This window comes from Catharus ustulatus, chromosome 6 (genome assembly GCF_009819885.2).
Source record: "Catharus ustulatus isolate bCatUst1 chromosome 6, bCatUst1.pri.v2, whole genome shotgun sequence".
In the NCBI taxonomy this organism is placed as follows: Eukaryota; Metazoa; Chordata; class Aves; order Passeriformes; family Turdidae; genus Catharus; species Catharus ustulatus.
Window position 1 is genome coordinate 21,030,785 of NC_046226.1, and position 27,554 is coordinate 21,058,338.

The 27,554-nt window shown below is 36.1% G+C and overlaps 1 protein-coding gene across 6 annotated transcripts in view; it reads left to right on the forward strand.

Annotated features, from left to right (window-relative positions):
- Positions 1 to 27,554, forward strand: part of CEP128 (centrosomal protein 128) — a 94,085-nt gene that overhangs the window by 58,503 nt on the left and 8,028 nt on the right. For 4 of the 6 annotated variants that reach the window (XM_033063336.1, XM_033063335.1, XM_033063337.1 and 1 more), the window contains exons 20-23: positions 9,143 to 9,192; positions 11,897 to 11,920; positions 23,688 to 23,765; positions 25,612 to 25,725. In XM_033063336.1, coding sequence (XP_032919227.1) covers positions 9,143 to 9,192; positions 11,897 to 11,920; positions 23,688 to 23,765; positions 25,612 to 25,725 — 266 coding nt within the window. Of the gene's footprint in view, positions 1 to 9,142; positions 9,193 to 11,896; positions 11,921 to 23,687; positions 23,766 to 25,611; positions 25,726 to 25,847; positions 25,962 to 27,554 lie in introns of all 6 variants that reach the window. The other 2 variants (XR_006163007.1, XM_033063339.1) reach the window with 2 other exon arrangements.

Below are 27,554 nucleotides of genomic sequence, written 5' to 3' on the forward strand. Positions count from 1 at the left end.
GCAGTTGGTACATGAAAACAAATTAAGTTTCAATTTCTTTCTGTGTGCTCCTGGAAAATTTTATTCACTATCAGAAAGAAAATGTTTCTCCATTCAGGAGAGAATTGAACAGTTTTATCACTGCATATAATTGTTACAACTGCATTTTCTGGTTAAAGTATCAACTATTATGAGGACCTTGCTTTGAGACATTTCTTACTATATTTTCTTTTATAGAATGCTGATTTTTTTCTTTCCAGGTTATTTAGTAGGTTTTCTAATAAAAACTAAGAGAAAAAGCCATTGTTCAGTTTCCTTGCATAGATCTGAGCTATGAACAGGTGTGATGATAGCTCACACACACAAATGCAAGATAATAATGAGTTAGTGGGTCAAATAGCAGTTTCCTATTCATGGAGACATTTAATATCACTGCAGACAAAAGGCAGAATTCTTTTTTCTGTTTCTCTCACTCCCATCAGCACTACTTTCTCCTTCCCTTGTTCCATGTCTCCTGCTTGTTGGACCCCTCTGTAATTGTATATTACAGTAATTTCACGAATACAAGCCGCAGCAATTTGACAAAAGTTTTGGTGGAAACCCGGAAGTGCGGCTAATACTCGGGGGCGGCTAATATGGGAATAATTTTCTGACATTTACAACCCCAGACGTGCCAACCAGGGCGCCGAGCCAAGCACCTGCCAGTAAAAGCCGGCATTCCGCGATTGTTACAGTGTTACTCTGTTGCCCTGGCTCTCTGCAGGCAGCACGGGGGGCGGGGAGAGAAATGGGAGAGCTCTCTTCTTCCCTCCTCTGCTGCAGCCCAAGGGAGAGATGGGGGGACCCTGCGCCGCCATTGCCGTGGCCTGGGGGGGGACCCCGCGCCGCCATTGCCGCGGCTCGGGGAGGAGGGGAGTCTCCGTGCCCGGCCGGTGCCGCGGCGCGAGCGGGGCACTCTCTCCGTGCCCAGCTGGCACCGCGGCGCGAGCGGGGCCGGGGCGAGCGAACCCAGAGGTGGCGGCCAGCCCCGAGTGGCAGCGCCGGGCTGGGCCACCTGGTCCCGCCAGCAGCCCCTAGCGGGCCGAGCCTGCACAGCCTTAGTTGAGCCAGTAAACCCCCGCCATGCCACGGTTCTGTTAGCATTTGGCAACTTTGTTGCACGCGGGTCCTCGCTGCGAATGACAGAGCGGCTTATATTCATGTGCGGCTTATTTATGGACAAAGAATGAAATATTTGCCAATACCCAGAGATGCGGCTTATACTCAGTGCGGCTTGTATTCGTGAATTTACTGTACTCGATATTAGACATAGGGCTGTCTGGTTTTTCCTGGTATGTTGTTCTTGTAATGAACTGGGATTCTTTGGAGGTCCAGGTTTGTCATTTTGCCAAAGCAGGACAAAGTAAGCAAAGGCAATGGAACACTAGAGGCAGAGAACAAAGAGAGCTCCCTGCATTTTGGCAAATGCAGCTGCAAATGCCATCTGTGATATGATCTGAGCGCATCTGGTGGAACTGGAGTGCATGGTGCTAGCACCATGTCAACTGGGTTGGACTGGCTTCTGTGGGATACAAAGAAGGAGTAATTGCATAGTCATTAGTACCCAAACTAGCTTATTTGAAGGTATTAGTAAAGAATTTCATTGTAGTGTAAATGTGCTATAAGATTGATAGGGTTGAAAATTGATAGTTTCTCAGCAAAATTTGTTAAATAAAATCTGAAGTGTTTATTCATGACCATTGTATATTAGATTTATTTTTTTTTTTTAAAGTGTGTTCTTGAGATTTATTTCTAGTAGGAACATGATTGCCTGCATTCCAGCACTGGTTGGCTATGTTACTGCTGCATGAGACATCAGTACCTATATATGACCTATATACCTATATATAACAGTTTCAGGTGGAAGCAGAGTCAAATAATTGGCATTTAAGGCATTAGAAACATTAATAATCATCACAGAATGTTTACTACCAGAAATTCCGAATGTCGCTATGACTCGTGTTCTGTTTGAGTTGCTAGTGTGAGAATAATTTCTAAATTCAGTAAATCTCAAATATTTCCTCAATTATCTTTATTTTTAGGGTTTTAACTATTTTTTCCTTATAAGAAATTGAGCATAGTTATAACTGAAAAGAGACTTCCGTTATTGTAATCAAGTCATGCCACCCTATTGATAGTCTGAAAGAAGAGCTGGAGTCTTTTGATAGCTATTTCAGTAGATAGTAGCCAAAACAAAAGCATAGTGGCATGCTCCAGATCAAGTGTTTAACTGTTCAAATATCATGTGTATGTGTGTTAACGAATTCTCTTTGGCATATACATCTTTGAGAATAAGCAAGGTGAAATTTGAAAATACAGGCTTGGTTACCAAAATTTAATTAATATTACTACCTTTAATGGTACTAAAAAATTTGTCATGAGGAAAGTTTGTTTTGTGCTTAAAAACATTTTGCTCTTTTTGCAAATAAAATGCATAATCCAGAATCTATAATGACTTGAGGGATTTCACTGTTATTGTTTGAGGTTTGGATTTTGTGTTACAGGACAATGTTAGGTAAGAGGAAGACATAGCCAGGAACAATGCTGGCTTTTCCTGCTGTATTCTTATCCTTTTGTTATCCTTCAGCATGTTAAATGGAAAAAAACATGATACTCACACAAAGGATGTTACAAGATGAGGGTAAATTGCAATTATTAGGCGTCTTTTAATATAGTTTAAATCATTATTTTGAGCATAGATTCAACCAACACCTGCATGACTTGTTTTTAATTTTCACAGCAACCTTCTGGTTGCAGCAGATTTGTGGATGTAGTTTTTATAACTAGATAATTTGAAATCAGAAAATGTCAACATCCTGAAACTCCCATGCCAATTTGAAACCAACTATCCAAGGCATTAATTAAAAAAACATGGGAAAAAATTGTCAACTGCATTTTTGGTATTTGGTGTGTCCCATTTTAATTTTCATGACAGAAGCCATGCCTTTCAGATAAACTTTTTGTTTTACTTTACTGGATCAATTTTCCATGATTTTGTTAATATTTGGTTTTGTGTTCTTTTTTGATTGTTTCATTCTTGATATCTGTAGTTCTTGTTTTCAGACAAGGAAGTTCTTACTTCTGTCTAAATTATTAAATTAGTGTGAAATATGTGCATTTAAAGAAATTGTTAAATAGACGCATAAAAAAAATTCTAGCCTACAGTAGTTTTTTTCTCTGTCGGTAAAATCATGAAATCATGGCTTAGTAAAGGCTTCAATAAGAACAGCTAGGGTGGTATCATCCTGCAGCAGTGAAGCAGATTAAAGTCTGTAGTGCAAGGACACTAATATAGAAGATTTAGTATTCCTGGCAATGAAAAGTGGCTCCTTAGGACTGAGACAAGTTGATTGATTAATGAGTCTGCCTAAAACTGAAATTCCAGTGGTCTGACTTGATATGCTTTTTATATGCTTCTATATACCTGTAGAGAACAGTTGAGCAAATAATGCAAAGGGAAGGTTTTCTATAGCTCTGCAGTTGTGACTCACTGTGAGTTAATAGCTTTATTGCTGTCCCAGCTGCGTTAATTCTGATATAACATCTCTCTAGATTCTAGAAGAGAGTCTTGATTCTGTTCTGGCTGCAATTCAGCTTGCTTCTGAGAGCAAGCAGTGCCTGGGTTGCAACCTCTGAATTTGTTATAGTGGCAGCTGTTTAGAGACAACACTCAATTCTAGATAAAAAAAAAATCTTAGGTTTGTATTAACATACAGATTGTTCCTCTTCTACATACAAAAATGTGTTTGGCACTTGAAGATTAATTGATAACAATCACTCATGGCTCAAAAGCTACAGTAAGGTCTCCAGATACGATCCACTGCTTATAGGAGAGCCTCTATTTGAATAATAAACCACACATTATTGTTCTGTCCCTTTACTGTAAATACTGTAAAAGTTCTAGCCCCTTCTTCTCTTTCTCCTTCTTCCCACACAGTTTGTCTTCCCATAGACACCCTTATTAGACCTTTTTCTTCCTTGAACTTTGCGTTTTTCCTGTCAATTCCTTGTGTTACAATGTATGCTGCTTGACATAGAAAGAAGAAAGAATTTTTGAGTAAAAGGCTAGAAAACATTTCAGCTTTTTAAAAACTAAATGCCTTTATTGAAAAAAATAAAATTCTGGATGGTAACTGCCAACCATAATCGGTTTATTTCACAAGTGAGATTGTTCCAAGGTTCTAAATACTGAGCACTAGTGTCCAAACTTTATTGATTGCATGCCCCATCAGTAAAAACTTGTGAGCATGTCCCCCTAATATATGTATATTTATTTATTGACAATAAATACATCTAAATATACAATTTGATGATAAATAAATACGCACACTTTTTAAGTTCAACCCCACAGTGCTTGAAGACCTGTGATTTGATCACATCTTCATAATGAAACCATCTTTGAATGAGATTTTATTTTGTCACTTCAAGGTTAGCCTTCTTATTTGTCTGTATCACTAACTATTTCTTAATGAAACTTAGTGGAACTTACTAAAGCATCTAAGAAGTGATGCTTGTTTTGGGAAGTAAGTTGTTCTTTAGTGATATATTTTTTTTTTTTTAGCTAGAAACTGTAAGGTCCCTCAGGAGCTTTTGGAATCCTCTACAGCATGTCGGCTGGTACATAAGGGTCATTCAACAGAAAACAACAGAATGCTTATAGCTGTGCTTCAAGATGTGTTAACTGAATCTATGTTCACAACCCTCCCTCATACTCCTCCTACAGTAGTTTCAGTTAGGAATCAACATGGTCCTAAACAAATATAATAGACGTAACCTCTCTCCTAGCTCACGCCTTAGGCAGTTGCTAAAACAGTGAAGTTTTGGGCTGTCATCACACTTTGTATTCATAAGGAAGTTTATAGGAATATTTTGCGTGGATTTCAGTGCACTTTGTTTGAGCTTCACGTCAGAAGATAGAGAAATATTTTTTTAGCTATGTTGAAATGAAGTACAGAAAGTTTCCCAGGAATAGAGGGGAGCCAGGAATAGAATTAAAAGATCTCATTTAAGCTTTGGGGAAAAAAATCCTCATTCTTTTGATAAAGGCCTCTTGAAAGGCAGCACATTGGGACCTATAATTTTTTTGATTGGTAACCTTACAGTTTAGTTTTTTGAATATATTTAATCTCATATTCAGACAAACTATTCCAATGCAATCATATTTGGACTGTAGAAGAAGTTACAGCAATTCGACCAAGTATCTTATGTATTTCAGCTGTGTATTTGAATATATATATATACCCACTCTTGAACTTCGAATTAGTGTAGTAGGCAATGACAGATACAGAGAGGTTATAAAACTGATGAGAAGAATTTTCGACTGTTTCTTAGGACAAGTGAAAAGTTGGTAGAGGCTTTCTAAATGAAGTATGGGAGATACTCTTAAATGAATTACCTACATCAAATACCAATCAAAGTGAAAGGGAAATAAAAAGAAATATCAGGATGAAGCACAATGAAGACTTATTGAAGGAAGCAAATTATAAGCAAGAATTATAAATATAAAATGTCATTTACAGTTCAGACATCATGTTAGAAAAAAAAAGGAAACTTTTTGTTTTACCCAGTACATTATATAAATTATAAATTCAATTATAGAAACTCATTGTCCCACCTTTGTTACACACCCCCCAGAGATAAAGGATTTGAACATTTTAGTTAATGAAGGAGTTTTAACATTGTAGTTAGTTATTGGCATAATAATGGATCAGCTAGGATAAATAAGATAGTACTGTTGCATTTTACTCATTCAGTCAATAAATACCTGCTCCTAAATCTATTTTCTGATACTTTTCACCAGCAGTAAAAATTACATCTGGAGGGAGTGTGTGTGTGTGTGTGTGTGAAAAATCTGTTCGAATAACCTTTTTTCCTCACTTGTCTGTGCGGTATGATGGAATGTATAATCTTCATCTCCAGCTTAGCATTTGCAGTGTTTTGCAACATACTGCGGTGGTTCAGTGTCAGGCAAACTGCAAGAGATAATGATTCTGACAGAATGTTTTAAATCATACCCTATATTTTTCCTGTAAGTTTGATTAGTCAAATCTAAGTCACTGTAGTGTAACTTCAAGGAAACTCACTTGGTGTTTACTGATGCATAGCTCAGTGTAAATAAAAAGTAAATAAAGTGATTGCATAACACTGTAAATAAATTGTTTTTGCATAACTGCGCAAAAGTATGATCTCTATTTTCACAGACAGTAACCTGAGCTTGCTGCTGATTTTGAGTGGTTTTAAACATCTGAAATATATCTGATTTTTTAAATAGTTTTAGCTTATAGTTCCTTATTGGATTGTAAGCTTTATATTTAGCTAGAAATAAAAAGGGAATATGTTGATGAATATCTTTATTTCTACATCTCATCTCTCTTGTTGTCTTTTTCTATGTATTATTCATCTTTTGAGAAGAGCCATCAATGCCTAAAGGCGCCTTTTTCAATAATGCTGTTTCTTCTAGTAAATTTATAAATTGATGTGTTCTGTGCCCCATGAGAATAATGATGTATTGCTTTGAAAAATCCCCAAGTATCCTGTGGTTACATTAGGCCTTGAAAGAAGTTTAAAGCAGGATTGTTGTAGCAACCCATGCCACTGTGCAACTTCATTTTTGAACAAAATTTTAATGGGAAAAAGTCAAAGGCTGTTCATAGGATGGATGAAAGGAGCCTCCACTAGGGCCAGCGACCATCTTTGCTCTGTTGTGGACACAATGCATTTTCTTTCTTAAATTTATTGCAATGTCATTTTCTGGCACGTGACATAAAACATATTTAAGTTTGTGCAAGAACTTAAATATGGGAACTGTTGTACAAATGATAAAATAAATCAACAAGGCTTTTCAGATCAATTAAGCAAAGTTATTCTGTCACGGTAAATAATGTCCAGAGGAATGATATAATATGCTATATATGGCTTTTTGTATAGGTGTTTAATATATATTGCTTTAATTTTAATTTTTTTACCTCAGTTTTGGAGAAACATGCCATTATTTTACATGGAATACTAAATGGAATCATCAGTTGCAGTGCAGAACTAGATTTTTAAATATGTGTTCATAAATGATGCCTCTGTACAGGTGTATATTCTGTCAGTTGACACCACTTCAACACCTGCCTACCACACCTCTGTTTCAGGAACAGAATTTTGTGAAGTGTCCTGAGGGACAACCGATTTAGGTAGGGGTAGAATAAAGTAAATGGATTCTAGTTAACCCTAATTTGAGATGTGGAGCTCTCAAATCTAAAGACTGTTAGCATAAATCAGTTCAACTTATTTTACGTTTGTAGAAGATGTTTGAAAGGAACCTTGTGATAGCAACCTTTTCACTTAGAACAATCATGTCTGTACCATAGAATCACAATTACCACATTAGAATGAAAATAAGCAAAGTCAAGTGTAATAATTGAGGATTTTTTGGTCACATGGAACATGGGGATGAATTTTTCTTTTCCCACCCTTTTCTCTTAGACATTCCTTGCTCCTAAATTTTTTAAAAGCTAGTATTAGAATACAAATTTTTACCAACTTACATATAATACTGGAATATACCCAAAGAAAACATACAGGGCAGCTACTTTTCAACACAAAATTCTCATATTAATGTTGATGGCAGCGCATTTGGCTACAGTAATCTATGTGGCAATTGGATCACTGGACTGAAAAGTATACCAAAGAATAATCCAGAAAAACAAAAAAGCACTGAAACAAAGGGAAGAAACAGTAATTTTACTAATTTTAAGAAAAGACTTGGAAAAAATGACATAGAAGCTAAGAAGAAAGAACAGTTGGTCTCAGCTTGTGAAAGAATTAACTTTTTAAAATTTTTACGTGTTATCTACATCTCTTTTAAAGGACTTGTGCTTGGAAATAAGTGTCAATCCACATGCAATCAGAAATTATTAATAAGCTATGAAAAAAGAGGACTGGGGTGCTCACAGGGAGGTTTCATAACAAGAGAAGGAGAAAAGTAAAAGATTAGAGATATAAAGGGAAAATCACAAATTAATGTCAGTAGAATGTTTTATATAGTTACTATTGTAAATCACCAAAGCTTATATTTATGACTATGTAAGTATCAGTAAAGTTTATTTCTTAAGGAGGTAAACACAGGTATTTCACTTAACTGTTCTGTACTTGGATGCTGAGGGAATTGACAGAATTCAGTCCTCTGATGTTGTCAAGGCAGTTCCATAATCTCATAACTCTCCTAATTGCTAGCAAACTGAAGCATATCTGAATTCAGAGTCAGTCTCTGGCTTAGCTAAAGCAATGCTCTTCTCATGCAAAACTCATGAGTGAATTTCTGATAGTTAAAATAGCAATAAGCCTGCAGCATCTTTTTTAGTTTTTCCTGTTCTTTATGAGGTTATAAATTTAGGTTTCCCAGAACTCTAAACATGTTGCAATTTATCAAAAACATGATTTTAATCATAAAACTATGTGAATGAAATAAAAGGGAAAAGCAACTCATAACATAAGCTGCAGAATTCCAACAAAATTAATTTCTAATGTGAAATGTTACATATGTGCATACATGTGCCAATGTCTATAATTGTCCCATGTGACCATATGAGATACTAGGATCTTATAGTGTAGAGACTATTAGAAAATTTTTAAATATTTTTTCACAATGAATTATTTTCCTTAGTACAAGTGTTCCATTTTAGTGAGAGGAGGAGTGAGAGGAGGTAATTATTGTCAGTCAAAATAGTCTGCAGTATTCTACAGTAATTTTTCATATATAATTGCATAGCTTTGACAATCAGTTTTAGACAATTTTTAGGGAGAATCTTTGATTTTTTTCCATTCAATTCTAAAAATACACCAGAAGATTTATTTCAGTATAGAAAAATTTATCTGAATTTAAGTGAATCTTAAAGCTTTTTTTTCCTCTCAGTCAAACTGTCTTTCTGTGTTTTTGAGGCTGAATTTTAGTCACCTCAACAGCCCATACTTGGAAACAATCATATCACTGACACATTTCATCTGTTATTTAATCAACTGAAAAGAAGTGTTGTGAAATCTGTAAAATAAAAACTCCATTACTGTTTTACACAGTAGTTTTTCTATCAGGCCATGAGACAGGACGTTGGATTTACAAGTTCCATTTTTCATTTTGCAGAGCTACTAGAGAAGACACACAGAAGAGAGGAAGAAATGGGAGCTCTCCAGGTATATTTTCTGCTCAACTAACTAGCTACATTTTTTGTTAAATTTCTTTATTGTATTGTAGCATTATGATTTTCTGAACTGCCTTATAGCTTAAATTCAGATTTGGAAATGTATGCAGAGAAATATGGACCCAATAGCTAGTAATACTCGCTGCTGAGTTTTTTCACTGGTTGAGTTAAATTCTCTGGGCTGTGTTACTTTCTTTTGTAAAACTGAATAAAACTGAAAGTGAGGTATTCTAAGTATATAAGTATTTCAAGCCTCTGAAGCACTAGATGTTCGTAGTCACCTTTCTGAGGAAGAATGGACCAGTCAGTATTTGGTAGGACCTGATACAATATTATAAATCCTTATTCTATGTCATCTAGCAGTAAAGATGTTTGTGCTAAGCACTTTAAATTTGTGCTTAAAAAGTCAGATTTACCCTAAACTCAGCTTTGGAATAGTATTGAAGCATTACAGTCAAAGAAAACATACTTCTTTCAAATGGAAATGGCTAAGAAAGCAAAACAGAGCTGGAATGTCTGAATTGTGAGGCTCAGGAGGCTATGAAGGAGGGTTATGTGTGTATTCTTCAGAACTCAGAAAGAAATAAAGAAATTTTTAACAACAAATTGTTGCAAACAATAGCCAATATGAGTATAAAAAGTTTACATACAATTTGAAGAGTGTTAATGAGTCAGCATTCTGTAAGTGTGCTGAAAGCAGGACATTTGTGAGGGAATTGATGAAGATAAGGCTCACAAGGAAAATGACATTGTGTATTGACCTGAGTTTTGATCACAGGAGTTTGTTTGAAGATAAGCCTTTCCTTCTCATATAATAAATAGAAGGCATTTTGAGGGCTAGAGGTATCAAAAAAGTTCGTGTACAAACAGTTTGATCCAGTAAGAAGAGACAAGCTGCAAGACCCAAAAGTTACACAACACACCAATCCAGCTGTTTCCTGTTCACACAAAAATCTTGGCCTGGCTTTCTGGCAGCTCAAGTTCAGCAAGGCTGAGAGCTTGTCTGCGCAAGCAGTTTACACAGGTGCATATCTAGTTACATCAATGTAAAAAGATCTCCTTTCATGTGAAGCAACTCTGCATCTGCTTTCATGTGAAGCTTCATGGTTGACAAATTGTTCTAATGATATTACTTCTGATTGAATGAGGAGTAATTTTAGACTGCAGGAAGTTGCATCATAGTAGTGTCTTGCATGGCTATATGTGCCTGCCTGACTGTCATGTTCCTGATTAAATTGCTTTATTCCTTTCCCTAACTGGTAGTTCTGGTTCAGTGTGTGAATTGTAGTGCTTTGGCTGCTGTTCTTATATTCAAATGTTTGATAGCAGTTTTTATCCCTTCAGATATCCATGCTTTCACAGTCAAGTAGTGTATAAATTATCCATGGCAAATTTCATAATACATTAGATGCTAGTCTTCAGAAAATTAACTGCTGATATTGTAAGAGTTTATTATATTTTCAGAATTTGGCAACTATATCATGCACTTTATTTAACGCATGAGTCATTTTGAAAACACTTTATTCTATCATTATAACCATCCTCACTCACTCTAAAACTGTTTTTTTCAAAGGAGTCCTCTGTCACTGAAAAAAATTATATCTGAATTGCTGTTCATTATCACTAGAAATTTATGAGATCTGTAAACACCATCTTTTTAATGGTAATGAGTATGTGCTTTGTTGCAGAATCTTTGAATAAATATGAATGTTTACTACTGCAGTTTTGTGGAGGAACAAACATCTCAGAATAAAAGTTTCTGAGTTTTCAATGTAATATTTTTGTGATATGTTTGTTCTGATGTACAGAAATAATCTGTATCTCAGACCTGCTTCTAAGGAAGAATAAAGACTGTAGCATGTGATACACTAGCTTGCCTGAGGAAAAAAAAAAAAAAAAAAAAAGAGTAAGGTAAGAGTTCCTGTAATGCCTTAATGGTCACATCACATACTCCAAATGGACTAAACTATGCACTTGACCACATATTTTGTCAAATTACTTAAAATACCATACCTAGTCAGGATATAATACTAGAGTACACTACCTTGATTTTACTAACTTTATATTTTTCTTAAAATTACTTCACAATGGGAAAAGAATGTTAAAATATATACAGTAAATTAGCTAATTTCTCAGTATTTTGTGCTGGATTAACACTGACACAAGTTTGTTTTATTTGTTTGACTAATGTCATCCTGTTATTAACAAAACATTATTCAGAGCTATTTCTGGATGAAAGACTAATGATATAGAATTTACTTTTTAGTTTTCTAAGGAAGTGCGTAAAAGAAAACTAAACCTGGTGCTAGGATGATATGAATTCCAAAACATGCTAGATTTACAGTCAGAGATGATTAAAAAAAAAGAAATCATTCTTTGGGATATATAAGAGTAAAATTAGCAATATTGAAAACAATGTACGAATTGAAAAGAAATAGATTGTAGAGTAATGTTTTTTTTCAAATCCTTTCTCACCTTGTTTTTGGGTGGTTTCTTATTTTTGGGGCAAATTTTAAATGGGATAGTATGATGAAGACATCCAATTAAGTATAACAGGTCCTACTCAGTGAATTTTTTACAAAAAACTGTACATATGAGACCACCAAAACCCCCAAATGAATCCTATTCATCATTCTTTGGTTTACGCTGTGTTTATATTCTTTGCTTTCTAATGGCGTTTTGTATTTTGCTTTTAGGAACGTATTATGGCCTTAGAAATGGTAAGTTTTTAAAATTAATTTCCAAGCCAATCCCAATTGCATTGCCGATAATTTGTCTAAAGTATGAAAAATATTTATATTTTTTTTTTAAAGGGTTACAGTTCCGGGTTTTTAACTGTCATTTTACTTTTAAGAGAAGATGTGATAATTTTGCACTGCAGCTCTCTGTGTAGATTTTTAGTACAGTACTTGTGTACTCATTATATGAAATACAGTGTTGTCACTTTTCTGTACAGTTCAGTCCTCATTCCATCCCTGGGAAGAGAACTGTTGTCACTTTTATCCATACAAAAGATGTTATTTTTCTAACATTTTTAGTGGTTGAGGTCCATGTGATAGATCTAATTATTTCTGTGACTACTCTGTGCTTACTTGTTTGGTCTGGGAGATGCAGGACAGAATCAGTTCATCTGCCCATATCAACACTGCAATGAAAAGAATAAAGGAAATGTAATTTTAACCATTAATTAATATAATTTAATATGATATTAAGTTGGAAGAACAAAACTTTATGTCTGTACATGCCATGAATGCATTTTCCAGATGTCCCAAAGTAGTAAGTCCATCAGGTGGAATAGCTGGAATGAGTTTCAGCTTGTCCTGAAGTTTCAGAATCATTCTTCTTTCCCTCCGTGTAGAAATGTCCAATAAGACATCACAAATTGTATGTATCAGGCCCATAGTTTCTTTTCAATAGAAATCCAGAAAATTTTGTCTAAAGAAACCACTACTGAGACAATATCAATGCTGCAAGTATAAACTTCTAAAATTTATCTGTACAAATTACTATTTTATTCTTTCTGATAGTCTCTGCATCTCTGAAAACATTTTCTGATTTCAAAAATATATTTTAAATGTATTCAATATGTTAAAAATTTCTTTCATTCAGTCATGAAAGGCCCTTTGGAAGTCAGAGTGCTGTGCTGCAACACCTGCCCTGTGGAAGCAGGAAGCTAATGCTGACATTCAGCATCCTGGCACTTCACATGGTGCTGTGTGACTGTCAGGTGTTGACAAAACATTAATTCTCTTCAGGACCTTCTCTTATTAATGGTTTGCTTACATGACAGGCATGTATCCATTGCCATCCATTTCTCACAAACCATAAGTGAAACGGCCTGCTGATTCCCTGTCCTTTCTGCTCCCAGATTTGTTTTGACACAGGCAGAGGATAGTTGCTTGCTAATACTCCAATGTCATGCAAATTCAGTCTGTATTTTGTGACAAATATTTCTTTCTGTTTTTTCTGGAGCTTTTCTCCTTTTTGTACTTCCAATGTATCCTATTTAAAAAGGAAAATTTGTAAGTTATTGTTCAGATGGAAGAAAAGGATGACTATTTATCGTACTATCCCATTATTCTCCCTGTCTCTACAATCTACTGATTTCCACCTCCTGCACTTGCCAATAAAATTGTTGCAATGGCCATGTGATGAACTTGCCAACTTAGATAATAAAAAAAACTTTGGGAAGGAAACGTAACATGAACCTTTCAGATTCCATTCAGAGCTCTGAGTGAATTAACCTTCCAGGCCTAGCTTAATCTAACTCAGTGATTTTGTGAGTTGCTGCAAACAAGGAAGTCCCTTGCCTCTCTCTGACCCCTGTCAGCTACTTCTCCTCTCAGCAGTCTAATCTGGAAGCTCCATCTCCTGTCTACAGTACCAGGCAGTTTCTTAGGTCATCCATCCTTAGCCAGCTGCTGTTTCCAGAGGAAAGTGCTGTTATTATGAACCTCCTTCAAGATAATACATGTGACCTGATCACTCCCTTAAGGAGCCTGACAGCAAATAGTACCCATTTAGAAGAAGCTTTTGGATATTTTGGCTCTTTTTTCAATCAAATCAATTTTGATGTGTGATTCAATAAATAGGTACACCACTTCTTGCTTCAGCAAGTTGTGCAGGTCAGGAGCAGAAGAACAAGGTTTGTTAGACAGACTCACTAGTGGATATAAAAGGAGCTGAAGAACCTAGATATTTTCTGGAATAATCTTTCAACTCTTTAGAAGTGCCAGAGGAGTAATAAGTATATAGGCAAAACTGAGGTTTTGAGTATCTAGACATTATGTGTTTTGTTTGGCTTTTTTATCTGGTTTAATGCTGTTAATTAAAGTGAATTTAATTATTTCATAGCTATTAACAAGTTTACTTTAGTAAACAATTATTAAATTATTGCTTTAGTAAGCAATTATTTAGTCTGACATTTTGAGATAATTAATACTATTTATCTTTAAATAAAATGAGTTACTTTATTCTTGAGTACACTTTAGTTGTTGCATACAAGATCTGGCTCTGTATTATTTATAGAGAAAGGTATATGGCTTTTTTGGAAAAAAGTCTGCATTGTATTCTCAGATGAAACTACAATGAAAAGTGCATTTATTTCTCATAAAGAGGTCAGGATGCATTCTGTAGGTGCAACTGCTACAATATTGTGCTTGGGATTTTAGTAGGTTTCTATAAATATGTACTGTTCTTTGTGAGCCTAAGCTGCAAATCATGTTTCTCTGCCTTACTAGTGCTAGTCTGACATAGAAGACTGCAAAATTTAATTTGAAATCAGCCAAGTCCTGAAGTTATTCCAGTAAACATATGCATTCCATATCCTTTGATCAATAAAGCAGCTTGTTGCTTTCAGTAGAGAACCCAGAATTGAGGTTAACACTTTCTTAGAATACTTGGATCAGACTTTTCTGGACAAAATTCAACTTTTTGTTACAATGTCCATAAATCTGCAGTAATGCTGTAAGTATTCAACAAAATTGTTATTTAATATGAATTTCCTGTTCAGTATGAACATTTATGCATTTTATTGTAATGCATTTTTTTGTTCAAGAAAGTGAGGTTTTGAATACCAGTAAAACAAATTTCTGTCTGTTTCCACTCAGCAATGTAGAAGTTATTAGATTATTCTCCTGTAGTGTCTGACTCAAATTTGCATCAGTTTTCTGGTTTATCATCCAATTTAAAAGGAGAATTGGAAGGATAGCAATACCAAATGCATTTTTCAGAGAGATTATATGACTGCCTGACACCATCCATTTTTATGTGCTTGTTCTCTCTGTGTCTCTCTCAGTGTGCCTTCCATCAATAAGTAAGTCTTGCTGTTAGCTCTTGAGATTATTTCATGATTTTCATACTTTGCTTGTAGGAATGTTGAGGAAATACTGAATTGAAGTGTTAATACTTTCTTTTCCTCTTGCTTTGATTTTGTAGCATCTTGCCAAAACTACCATTACATCAAAGGCTTTCTGGTCCTCTCAGAACACAGCCATTCTTTGATCTTATAAAAATGACCATGAGCAGTTTGAGATCCTCTGTACTGCCTGCCTCGCCCTTTCCTTTCCTTTCATCGGTAAGCCAGTGTGTCACTTCCCTTCACTGGGCTTCCCAGAGTCTTTCCTCTGCTCGTTACCACCAAGTGCTTCTACTTCCTGAGGGTGCTGGCAACCCACTGTTTCTTTTCTCCTAAAGCTCAGCTTTCTCTTTCCTTCTTCCTTGATGTTGTCTTTTCACCCTCTGTATTTATTGCTCTTGTTTAATACCCAGCTACTTGTCCATCCTCTGCCTGCTACTATTTGGTGTTTCACTTGTTCTTTCAGGTTTTTTTCTAATACAATCACCTCTAGTTTTCCAGCCCTTGGAGTGAAAAAGCATTTCCTGCGTTCAGACGGAACCTCTTGCATTTCAGTTTGTGCCCACTGCTTGTCACTGGGCAGCACTGAAAAGAGCCTGGCTCCCTCTTCTTTACACCTTCCCTTCAGATACTTGTGCACATTGATGAGGTTTCCAGAGCCTACTTTTCTCCACATTAAACAATCCCAGCCTTCTCTTACAGGAGAGATGCTCCAGTCCCTTAAAAAATTTGTTGTCCTTTGCTGGACTGGCTCTTGTAAGTCTCTTTTGTACAGGAGAACGCCAAACTGGACACAGCACTCCAAATGTGGGCTGACTACAGGAGAGGGATCACCTCACTTGACTTGCTGGGAGCGCTCCTAGTGGAGCCCCTACATGCTCTATCTAAGCTCCTTTCAAAATTATGAAAACACGTTCCATATGTTGCTAATATTGAACATTTTGGCCAAAGTTCAATAAATCAAAATCCTTAATTAGAGAAAGTAAAAATCTCTAAATCAAGAAAAATCCTTATTGCAAAAGACTTAGGTTATCTAAAGTAATTTATTTCAGTTGAACTAGGAGTAGTAGTATACAGTGTTCTCAATTATTTTTTTAACGTAGTAGGTATATGCATGTAAATGTAATTTTAAAGGGAGATACTATGAGTTCCATCCACAGGATTCTCATGAGAAATCAGAGAATCATAGGAATCACTGACGTTTGAAAAGATCTCTGAAACTATCATGTCCAACCTTTGACTGAACACCACCTTGTCAACTAAACTATAGCAGCAAGTGCCACCTCCAGTCATTTCTTGAACACATCACCTAGCAGATGGTGAACTTCACCCCTCCCTAGGCAGCCTGTTCCAATGTCCTTTCAGTGAAGAAATTCTTCCTAATGTCCAAATTGAACCTTCCCTGGAGGAGCTTGAGGCCATGTCTTCTTGTCCTGTCACTTGCCTGGGAAAAGAGACCAACCCCCTCCTGTCTACAACCTCCTTTCAGTCAGTTGTGGAGAGTGATAAGGTCCCCCCTGAGTGTCTTTTTCTCCATGACAAACAACCCCAGCTCCCTCAGCTGCTTCTTATATGAATTATGTTGGCCTTTCATCTATGGAATGTGTATCTGAGTTCTTCCATAGAATATGTGCTTGCTTTATTTTTCTTGGTTTGGTTTATATATCACAAAATAAATTAAATTTTGTTTGACAGCAGACTATTGACTAGATGTTTCTAATGCCCGGCTAGGTCCTTCATTTTAGATTTTAATGTTTTATATTTGCCCTAGTTATAACCATAGGAGCATAGGCATCAGTTACATCTATTGATGCCACCACAGATTTTTTTTCTCACGTTATTGTGCAGCTTTTCATTAAAATAGGGAAATCCATAAGGAAACCTCCTACTTTTTTTCCTACTCAGACACTGATTTGCTGTGAATCTTTGCTTAAATCACTTCTTTTGTATTTTAATTTTTCTCACCTAAAAAACTGAATGATATTTCTTCTTTCCCATGAAAGCTGTGTTAATTGAATTTTTGCAATACTTTCTGGAAGGCTTGATGAAATACTGTTGGTATACAAACCTTTTACATAAATTACATGTAAAGATTTTTAGCCTGCAATACTTCATAATGTTAAAGATCAGCAACAAGGAAGTCTTTACACATTTTGAGAATATGTCCCCACTAACACTGCATTACTTTACACACTCTACTTCTTGTGTTATGTTTCTTTTAATTTCCAGGAATTATATCTGGATGTCTCTGATTAAAATCTTAGTAAATGATAAAGAATGGATTCTAAAAAGCTGGTCCTATGGAACCCCAGAGTACTTGGAGCACGGACTGATGATTCACAGAAAGCTGGCTTGCCAAAAGACAACAATTTTCTCCATGTTTCCAGCTGCTAGTATGCATCAAACAACTGCAAATTCATAAAATACTTTCCTAATATTTTCCCATGTAAACAGTTCCCCTAGTTAGCACAGGGATGTCATGTGCTCATGAATGAGAGAAAAGACAGTCCATGTCATTGCAAACAGGAAAGGAAGCATCCATGAAAGTTCCTTTAATTAAAATATGGTCCACCCCATGCAAAACCATCTGGAATCTAAATTAAGTGTTCAAGTAGTTTGACATTGGCAATGCTTTGTTAGCAAATGTCATTTGTATTTCATTAGTGCAGTTTTTGCTTAAAAAAATCTTGTTCAAACTCTCATGAAACAATGTAATACAGAAAAAAGCCAATCAAGCATTGAAATTGTAATTTGATATAGTTAGATGTGTTGCCTAGCTTTGTATAGGTAATTTGACTTCTTGACATGCTGAAATCATCAAAACGGTGATATAATTGGGGTCATGATATACGTGGAGTATAAAGAAACAAAATACGTTTTTTTGTTTTCTCTGAAAGTTCCCTCTCTACATATGATGTACTATTCACAGAATTTCCCAGCTATCATGGAGTATGCCTGGCGTATAAAAGTCAGCAGAGCACCTCGGGCCTCTTAAGCAGAACCACCTCCTTAAAAGAAAAGTGTATGATTTATCCATGGAGAGCTGGAGATCCATGGAGAAGCTGACAGTGCATAGTTTTACAGATATTAACAGGGAAAGCAAAGGATACTTTTAAACGTGCTGGGTGCATCCTATTTAGGTATTCAGGTCATTTAAAAGGTCATTTAAAAATAAGTCATTTTAGGTCACTTCTAACATTGTGTCTTCCATTTGAATTGCAGCTGCCTGCTGACATGCATTGCAGCCAGTTATAATGACGTTGCATTTAATCTTTTTATGGTTATTCTTTGGGGATTAGCTAACTGGTACTTAAATCAACTCTCATTTTAAAAAAATTATCTGTGCAATACAGATAGCCATTTGTTTTTACCTACCTCAGAAAAGAAAGGAGTACTGTACTTGAAAGTCAATGAAGTTTGGTTTCTGGTTTATGTTTATGTGTTTTCAATATATCGACTATAAAGGCAAACTTCAGGAATACAATATACAAACCTGCTTTGATTTATTTACATTTAGCATTGCAGCTTTGAGACTAAAAATAAAATGTGTTTGATTTTGATTTAGATGTGTCCCTTGAGACAGTGTGAAACTGTCTATTACCAAGAACACATCAGTATAGGAGGATTAACTGTTCACATGCAGTTTAAACATCAAAGTGTTTGTATAAAGTCATGGAAAATAAGTAATTTGTTTTGTCATTCTCTGTGAAAACAAAGAACTCCTCTTTTCAAAGTAAATAGTCTTTATTTTAAAAACAGAAAGATTAATAGCACTCAGTCTATCAGAGAGAACTGTTAAATAAAATGCCATTAATACTGCCCCAATCAGTACAATGGGCATTTTTTCCTCTTATCAGTACCATCAGTGCACTGGGTCAGTACCTGCTGTTGCTTGTTATACATGAGCAGACAGATGCGATTGCTGTTCTTTAGGATTATTTGTATGCATTATGGCATACAGCTTTCTCATTTCTGGGAAAAAAATTAGCAGTACTTAATTGCCCTCTATATCAGGTGCTTCTAACATCCTTTTTCACATTTTATCTGTGGCTAAATCTATCTTTTTAATAGAATAGAGTGTAGTCATTAATGATACAAGTATGGCATTTGAACCATCTTGAAGAGGTTGCTGTGATTTGCATTGATTACCAGACCAGTTCTGTGGGCTAGCTAAAAGCTCTTTCATCATCTTTCCCTCACATTCTTCAATGTATTCTTTCATTGCCACCTTCCTTATTGAACCTCCCCTAAGAACAAACTTGGCTTTTTTTCTGTTTTTATTTGCACATCAATACCATTCTTTTCATTTGTTTTATGGCAAAGACATACATTTCTGTCTCTGAAAATGTTAGTGTGTGAGTTATCCTATTCAAGTCCCTCAGACTGCTCAGAAGACTGTGAGAATTTTAGAATATAAAAAGAATCATTCTGGTCAAGACCAAAGGTCAATGTAGCCCAGCTATAGACATCACAACAATGGCCAAAGTAAAATGCTTACGAAAGACTGAACAGGACTTGACACGTATTTTGTTTCCCATTCATTCATTCTGATTCTAGCCATTCAAAGCTCAAAGGCTTACAGACTTAGATGTAGTTTCTGTGAATTTGGAACCATTCATTGGCCTTTCTCATTCATGAACTTGCCCAGTTTTCTGCTTAAACCCACATAAAATTTTCTATCTTTATGTGACTTCTGATGTAATGCAAATTGGTCATTAGTGCCCTCAGGCATCTCTCTTCCTGGCTGAAGAGTCCTGTTCTTTAGAGTATTGTGTTTATCTTTTCTCACTTGGAAACAGCACTCCATGGCTTTGAAAATTCTTGAGCTTCTCTGACCTTTCCCTATTTCTCTTTTGAAATAAAGATCCACATCTGCACTCAGCAGTCAAGCTGCAGTTGGATTAATGATCTGGGACAGTTATGTTCTCCATCTTTTTTATTCTTTTCTGATTATACTGAGTGTTGATTTTGCTTTTCTGATTGATACTGAGCATTGCATTAGCAGATTCTTGGTAATATGTATCACTACCACATGATCTGCTTCCTGAGCAGCAATGGTTACCTTAGAGCCCATCATTTTGAATGTGAAGTTGGATTTATATCTTTAGGATTCTAAAACACCTTTCAGAAATCCAAGTAGCATATACCATTCTTTATTCATATGATTCTCAACAAAACCAAAAAACCAGGGACTTGATGGGCATCTAACCCAAAGGCTGGTCTTCTGTGTTCAGGATTATATTTAATAATGTAACTAATAAGGACTAGCATAGAAACAGCTAATTTATTTTTCCTCTACAAAAAGTGCATGAAATAGAGGGGATATATTTAGGAGACACTTTGGAAGAATAGATGATTAACATGTTCCTTAAATCCATTTACAGACAGTGTTTACATGAGGTCTTGGCATTGAAATTAGAGAAGGAATTGAAAAATGGGATTGCTTAAGGCATGGGCTTACACCTAGGGCATGAGTTCCTTTTTTATGAGAACAGATCACAGGTCATCTGTATTAAAACAAAGTGGATAAACAGAGAAATATATCTAAATGCATAATATTTTTGCATATATATGATTGCAGGAACAGAAGAACGAGTCTCATATCCTCTACCTCATTTAGTTTATTGGTACTGCATATTGACTACAAGTTCAGTCCAAGTTAGCTGCAAATGAATCCTATTGTTTATGAAATTTGATTTTTGTTTGTTAGGAATATTTTTTAAACCTTAAAAACATTTGGAACCAACAACAAGGCAGACATCATTGTTTTTAAACAGATGGTGTGTCTTCATTTCGGTTACTTTGTTCATTTCTGATTATCCACTCCTCACTCCTAGTCTCCATCTTTTTGAGGTTGATGCCACTTGTGCAGAGAGGCTCCCATTGATTTTTCTTCTGCTGTTGTGACTGAAACTTTTAATCTCTTCAGGTCTCAAGTCTAGGATATAAATGGAATGTTTTTCATGGTGGTCAGATTGAGATTTTCCAGAACTAGTAACAGAGCTTTTGTAGTTAAGGGCAAATTAACTCGGTTTGCAAAGGCTTTACAATGTAGTATTTAATTTCAGGATTGATGAATTTTATTTAAGATTTTGCTTTAAAGTACCAGGGCAGTAATATGGTTAATGAAGCCCATTATTGGTAGATTAAATACCAGACTAGCAGAACCTTATCCAAAGAAGTGTGATTTTTAGAATTGTGGAGGAAATACTAACTGTTGTTCAGAAAGTACAAACAGTTCTGGTTTTACTTGCTCTTTGGCAAATAATAAAAGGGCAGCCCTAGAGAAGCTACAGAGGCATCTGGCCTGTGGACGTGACTGTTCTTTGTGCATGATCAACCAACTTCATCTGCACACAAAACCAAAACCATGATATTTATTTTCTTCAGTTCTTTGCAGTTTGCAATAGACTACATTTTTTGCATGATGGGTGTGAATGTGAAATCTTATTGTTGAGTCCAACCCTAACTCTCCCTAGAGTGGTAATTCATTTTTCAGTAGTACATACCATATACCTAATCTGAAAATAGGAAATTTTATTGTTCTGTATTTACTAAGTGCTCATTAAATATATTTTTATTTAAAAAAAAATCATAGAATCACAGAATTATGCTGATTTGGAAGGGACCCATAAGGATGATTGAATCTTACTGCTGTCCCTGCACAGCACCATCCCTAAGAGTCACACCACGTACCCAAGAGCATTGCCCAAACTCTTCTTGAACTCTTGTCAGGTTTAGTGCTGTGACCACTTCCCTGGAGAACCTGTTCCAGTGCCCAACCACCCTCTCGGGTAAGAACCTTCTAATATTCAACCTAAACCTCCCCTTACACATCTTCAGGCCGTTCCCTCAGGTCCTGTCACCACAGAGAGGAGATCAGTGCCTGCCCTTCCTCTTCCTCTCATGAGTAGGTTGTAACTGCAGTAAGGTCTTCCCTCAGTCTCTTCCACGCTGAACAGACCAAGTGACCTCAGTCACTCCTCACACAGCTTCCCCTCAAGACCCTTCATCATCTTCATTACCCTCCTGTGGATGCTCTCTAACAGTTTAATGTATTTCTTATAGTGTGGTGACCAAAACTGCACACGGGACTCAAGGGGGTCCTAAAAGGAAATTAGGTTTGATAATAACAGGACTTTCCTGTCGTGAAATCAAGATGGCTGTGAGCAATGACGATGTTGTCTTACAAGAGTTTTTTCAATACTTCCTAGCATAATCTTTTCCATAGCTTTACCAGGCCTTTAAAGTGAAACTGACAGTCCTGTAGTTCCTGGGAGTCCTCTTTCTTGCTCTTCTTTAAGATTGTGATGAGGCTCATCAGCTTCCAGTAAGCTGGAACTGCTCAAGATTCCCAAGACTGCTCAAAAAATACCAAGAGAGATTTTGTGGTGACATCAGCTGGCTCTTTGAGGAGTCTTAAATTAATCCCTTCAGACCCCATAGATTTGTAGGGATCCAGCTGGAGCAGCAAATCCCACACAAGTTCAGGGTTGACTGGGAGATGATCATTCTCACAGTCATGATCCTCCTGCTCAGGGCACTGTGAGCCCCTTGGTCAATCATCCATGTTGAAGACAGAGGCAAAGAATGCATTAAATGCCATTGCCTTGTCTCTATTCCTGTTTGTGAAGTGACCATCCTCATCCTGTAAGGGGACGAGGATTTTTTTACTGCTTATTGCCATTAATATATTTTTTAAAGGTCTTTTTATTGTCCTCCACATTTCTGGCCAGCTTCAACTCCAGCAGAGCTTTGACCCCATGACAAGCAGCATCTCTGTATTCTTCCCATATCAGTAATGTCTCTTATTTTAGTCCCTGAAGACTGCAGACTTCCCTGTGAGTTGCATATTGGGTCCTCCATTTGCTTTAGAAAGGTGTTTGCTTTTAACAACTTCCCTTCATTTTCATGTTAAGAGAGGTCTTGGTGCAGAGTACAGGTGGTGGTGTTTTAGGAGGCCTCACTATCCCAGAAAGACCTTCACCCACCTTGTTAGTCTGGCCTTCTCGTTCCAGAGCCTCACATGTGTTGTGGAAGGTGCCAGTCTTACCTTTTGAATTCTGAGAAGGTGGAGGAACCTTCCTCCTACTGCATTCTGTGACCTGCTTCCAGCCTTCATCTTTAACAGAGCCTTGACTAACAGTCCTTTGACTAATTGCCCTGCAGGGTTCTAAGTTCATCTACTTCTCCACTTTAATGGGGGTTCATGACTCCTGAGAGTCTTGAGACTGTGAGACTGAAAATAATGAGTCTCTCTTTTGCTTGTTTGCTCCAACACTTGCGTAGCCTGTTCACTTCCTCCTGTAGCTCCTTTACCTGATGATCAGCTCCTCAAGCACAGCTCACCTGCAAAAGAACTGTCAGCCCCAGCCTCATGAAGAGGCATCAGGCACACTTGGCAGCCTCTGACCTGGAGAGCTCCATCTCCCATCAGCAGGTCGGGCTGACTGGAGCCTCTGACATGGCTGTTTCACTCCGTCCCACAGCTACATGTGATTGAGCTTAGTGCAAGACAACACTCTCATTGAGGAAGCTTGAACTAGTATGCAGATAAGACTGGGGTTTTTAATGTGTGAGATGGCTGAAAGAATGGATTCATTTTTAATGTTTTATGTTCTATTCTTTAGAGTACTCGAGTAGCTTTGAACCACCTGGAGTCTGTGCCTGAGAAACTGAGCCTGTTAGAAGATTGCAAAGATACTGGAGTGAGAAAGATTTCATTTGACTCTTTCAGCAGCTGTAAAATATTTTGGTTAATTAATATTCTCTATGAATAAGCTGTTTAATAAGATACTCACTGTTGCATATGTACATGTTATATAGACAGAAATATACTGAAATTTATTTTCATATTTATATGGATCTTTTTGAAGTTATAAATTTAGTTCTATGCTCTGTAAAGTAGGCAAACATTGATAACTGGCATAGCAGGTCATGTGTTAATTACGGTTTCAGAATATTTTTATTGAGAGGTAAATTCACATATTGAATATTAAAAATGAAAATTTTACAATTAAATAAATTGTGCCAGTTGTTTCAATATTTAACTTAATGAGTGAAGATAGATGATCTTTACAACTTTTTATTTTGTTTTGACATAATGACAATACTTGTCACTTATTTTCTCAGCATCACTATCCAATCAAGATCTATTTGGACATAGTGGGACATATTGACGATAGTGGTGACGTACTGTTAAGAATGATAAGGCTCAGATTAGATCTTCACTGGCTGAGCGGCTAAATCCCTGTACCACAGTTATTTTCCATTTATGAAATGGCTGCTTTAATAAAAAAGAATTTGTAACTTCCTCGCACAATATAAATTGTAAATCAGTATTAAACCCCAGTTCAACAAATACGTAATGATTTGCATTTTGTTTGATATGCAAAATTTCTTAATATGTGGTTGTCATAAACATTTCAAAACATACTTGTTTGGAGCATTGTTTGTGTTCCTGCATGAGGTCATCAGTTAATAATTCTACACCATTTTATTGCTGTCATCATCAACAGATTTGGTAATGCAAGTAGTGGTTAAAATGTTTGGGTTTTTCATGAATATTGTTGAGATGTATAGTTTTAATTTCACATTGCAGGTATCCCCAGAAGAGCTTTTTTGCTCTGACAGAGGTTTGTGTTTGCCTTCTGTTTCTGCCAACAGAAAAATTTTGTTCTTAGCTAGCTGGCATCTACAATCTCCTTCACACTTGCCCTCTGTCACTTAACACTACTATAAAATTACAGTAATTTTCTGGTCTGCTCTAGTTATAACTTAGCCAATATTTGTGAGACTTGAATGCGAAATCTTTGTTTTCAGTTGGACTCTGTCCTTCTCCATCATGCTTGATTTTTTTAAAGATGGTTTTCTGAAGATGAGTCCTATCAGCACAGTGTTTTTAAGAAATAATTTATTATTCAAGAGAGCTAAGCTTTATGCCTTAGCTTTGAGAAGAATGTCAGTTTGGAGCTTCATTACTGTTTCTATTTGCAAATAACATACTAGATTTTTTGTACAATAGCTAGCAAGGACTTCCTTCAGTTTTTTCATAGGAAGGGAGAAGAAAGGAGCAAGTAAGTTTTGATAAACCTTTCAGGCTGTGTAGGATGTTAGTTAATTCAAGTGTATCATTAGCTCATTAGTTCAGTGAGAGGCATCATGTTTTCTTGTTAAAAATAGTGTTTTATCCATATCCTTAGAACCCTTTTTTCCCTAGTGCTTGTTTCTGTAGTGTTGTAATTAATTTTTCACCATTACAGAATTTTTGTTAGAAAGTATGATATTGCTGAAGTTTGGAAAGGGTTTACAAGAAATCATTCACCAGTTAAGGATAAGGCCAGTTCCATTTTAATCTAATTGTATTTTAACATTATTTTTCTGTACAGAACATTATGCTTCTGTATGGTCCCGGAAGTTCAGCCTCTGAAAGTCAGTACTTAATTTGTTATTGCTGTCGTGAAAATCCTTGACGATGCCTGTGTTGACAATAGTCAGAATTTCTAGCTACTTTTCACATTATGAAATCATCTTAATCTTTAAATACATTTCTAGGAGTCCCGTTGCCGAAGGGAGATGATTGAGGAGAGGTATATGAAGTATAAAGAACTAGTGAGTTCTTTGCAGCAACAGCTAGAAGATTCAAAGCAAAGAGTTGGGCAAGTCAAGGTATGTGTGTGTACTCCACTTTTGTGTCCCAATTACCTTCAGTCAGCAACGTAAGTGTACCTTATTAACTCCTAGTACAAACACAGACTCAAATCACACATGAATGTTTCTGTTTCATATAGCAGCCATAGCTGACGGCATGGCAGATGTATTGACATGGCATGAAATCTGATGAATTAAGTGTTGCCTTCATTGCCATGGATACTCTCCAAAAATCTTTCAACTTTCACAGAAAGGTATCTTACTGTGTCTTACTACTCTGAAGTGGTTGCCTGCTTTGTCATATTTCTACAGCAGTTTCTAAATCGTTTTGTTCAATTTTCTCTTGTCCTTTCAAGTAAAAGATATAGAAACCTGCTTCCTCTATAAAAAGGTTCACTAATTTATAAATCACATGTAGTAATTTTTCAGTAGTTGATATTTGCATTCTTTGCAAATGATTCTGCATGATGTCTCTTTCATACATAAATGAAATCCAGGCAAACAGAAGGGAAGTTATTTGCTAAAGGTCACTCACTGGACCTACAGCAGTGCTAAGCATGAATAACTAACTCCCTACAATACAAATCCTGTGCTCTTCTTTGGAAACTTTGCCTGTAATGAGTTCAACTTTCTAATTATTAACATGCTTTCTTTCCTTTATTAGCTTGTTCATTGTCATATTATTGTCATTGTGATAGCAGCTTACTTCAGCAGAACTACGATTTCTTATAGAAGTGATTAAAATAAGTGATCAGACCTGAAGAGTCATACTAGTATTTCTGCTACATACCTCAATCAAATAATTTTCTTTGTCAGTGTATCATACCTGTGTCTCTAAGCAAATGAGCTCAAATCAAGGATCACACACTCTATCAAAAAGAAGTTTGTATTCCTCAACTTATCTGTAACCATCTTCCTTCTGTAAAATGAGAACATACTTACAGTATGTCTTTTAAAAAGTGGAAAAGGTAAAATAAATACAGAATATGTTAGCTTAATAAATTACTGTTGTAAGAAGGTATTAAGTTAAAAAAGCCATCTTGCTCTTGTGTAAGAAAGAATTGAAAGGAGGAAACAGGCACAATCAGTCTGTTGCTGATGATAATTTTCAGTATCTTGAATTTCTCTTCCCTCCATACAAGTATTACTAAATCAGTAGCTACTGAAATTTGGAAAACACTGATAAGCTAAGTGGAATGCAATCAGCTGATGGTGGAACATAACATTGCACTAAGCTGACTGAACTTACTGAGCTTGTGTGATTTGAACTCAATAATCAGAATCCAGTACAAAGCTGATTCCAAAACAATTCTCTTTCTTTAGACAACTGAAAGCATTTAATGGTTTCCATTTAGTCAGGCCTAATTGGGGTTTTGCATGACATACAGTACTCTGCTGTCACGGCTGTTGCAAATAGAACAGAATGTTCAAAACCAAGTAACAGACGGGTGCTAATCTGATTTCAGTGATCAGGCTAGCTTAGACTATAAAAAAACCTTCTCAATGCTTGCCATTTGTACACTCCTTTGAAACTAACTCAAATGCCTTTTTTTTTTTTAATTTATTTTACAGTTTGTCAGTTGGGATTCTCTAAAATTGATTGCTGGATGAGTGTAGGTTTGAGGACATCAAAGTTGATTCTTTCTGATATTTTTGGTTCACGCTGTATGCATAGTGCCCCTGCTATACAAAATAGGCAGATATTTGATAGGTGATAAGAAAATCCATGTGTCTTATAAAATTTTTACATTGATCATTTTAGATGAAATTACTTCTGGAATTAATCCTTCTCCTCTGTTATGTTTTTCTTTCTAGCCTTTCTTATAATACACTTGTTTCAGCTTGCT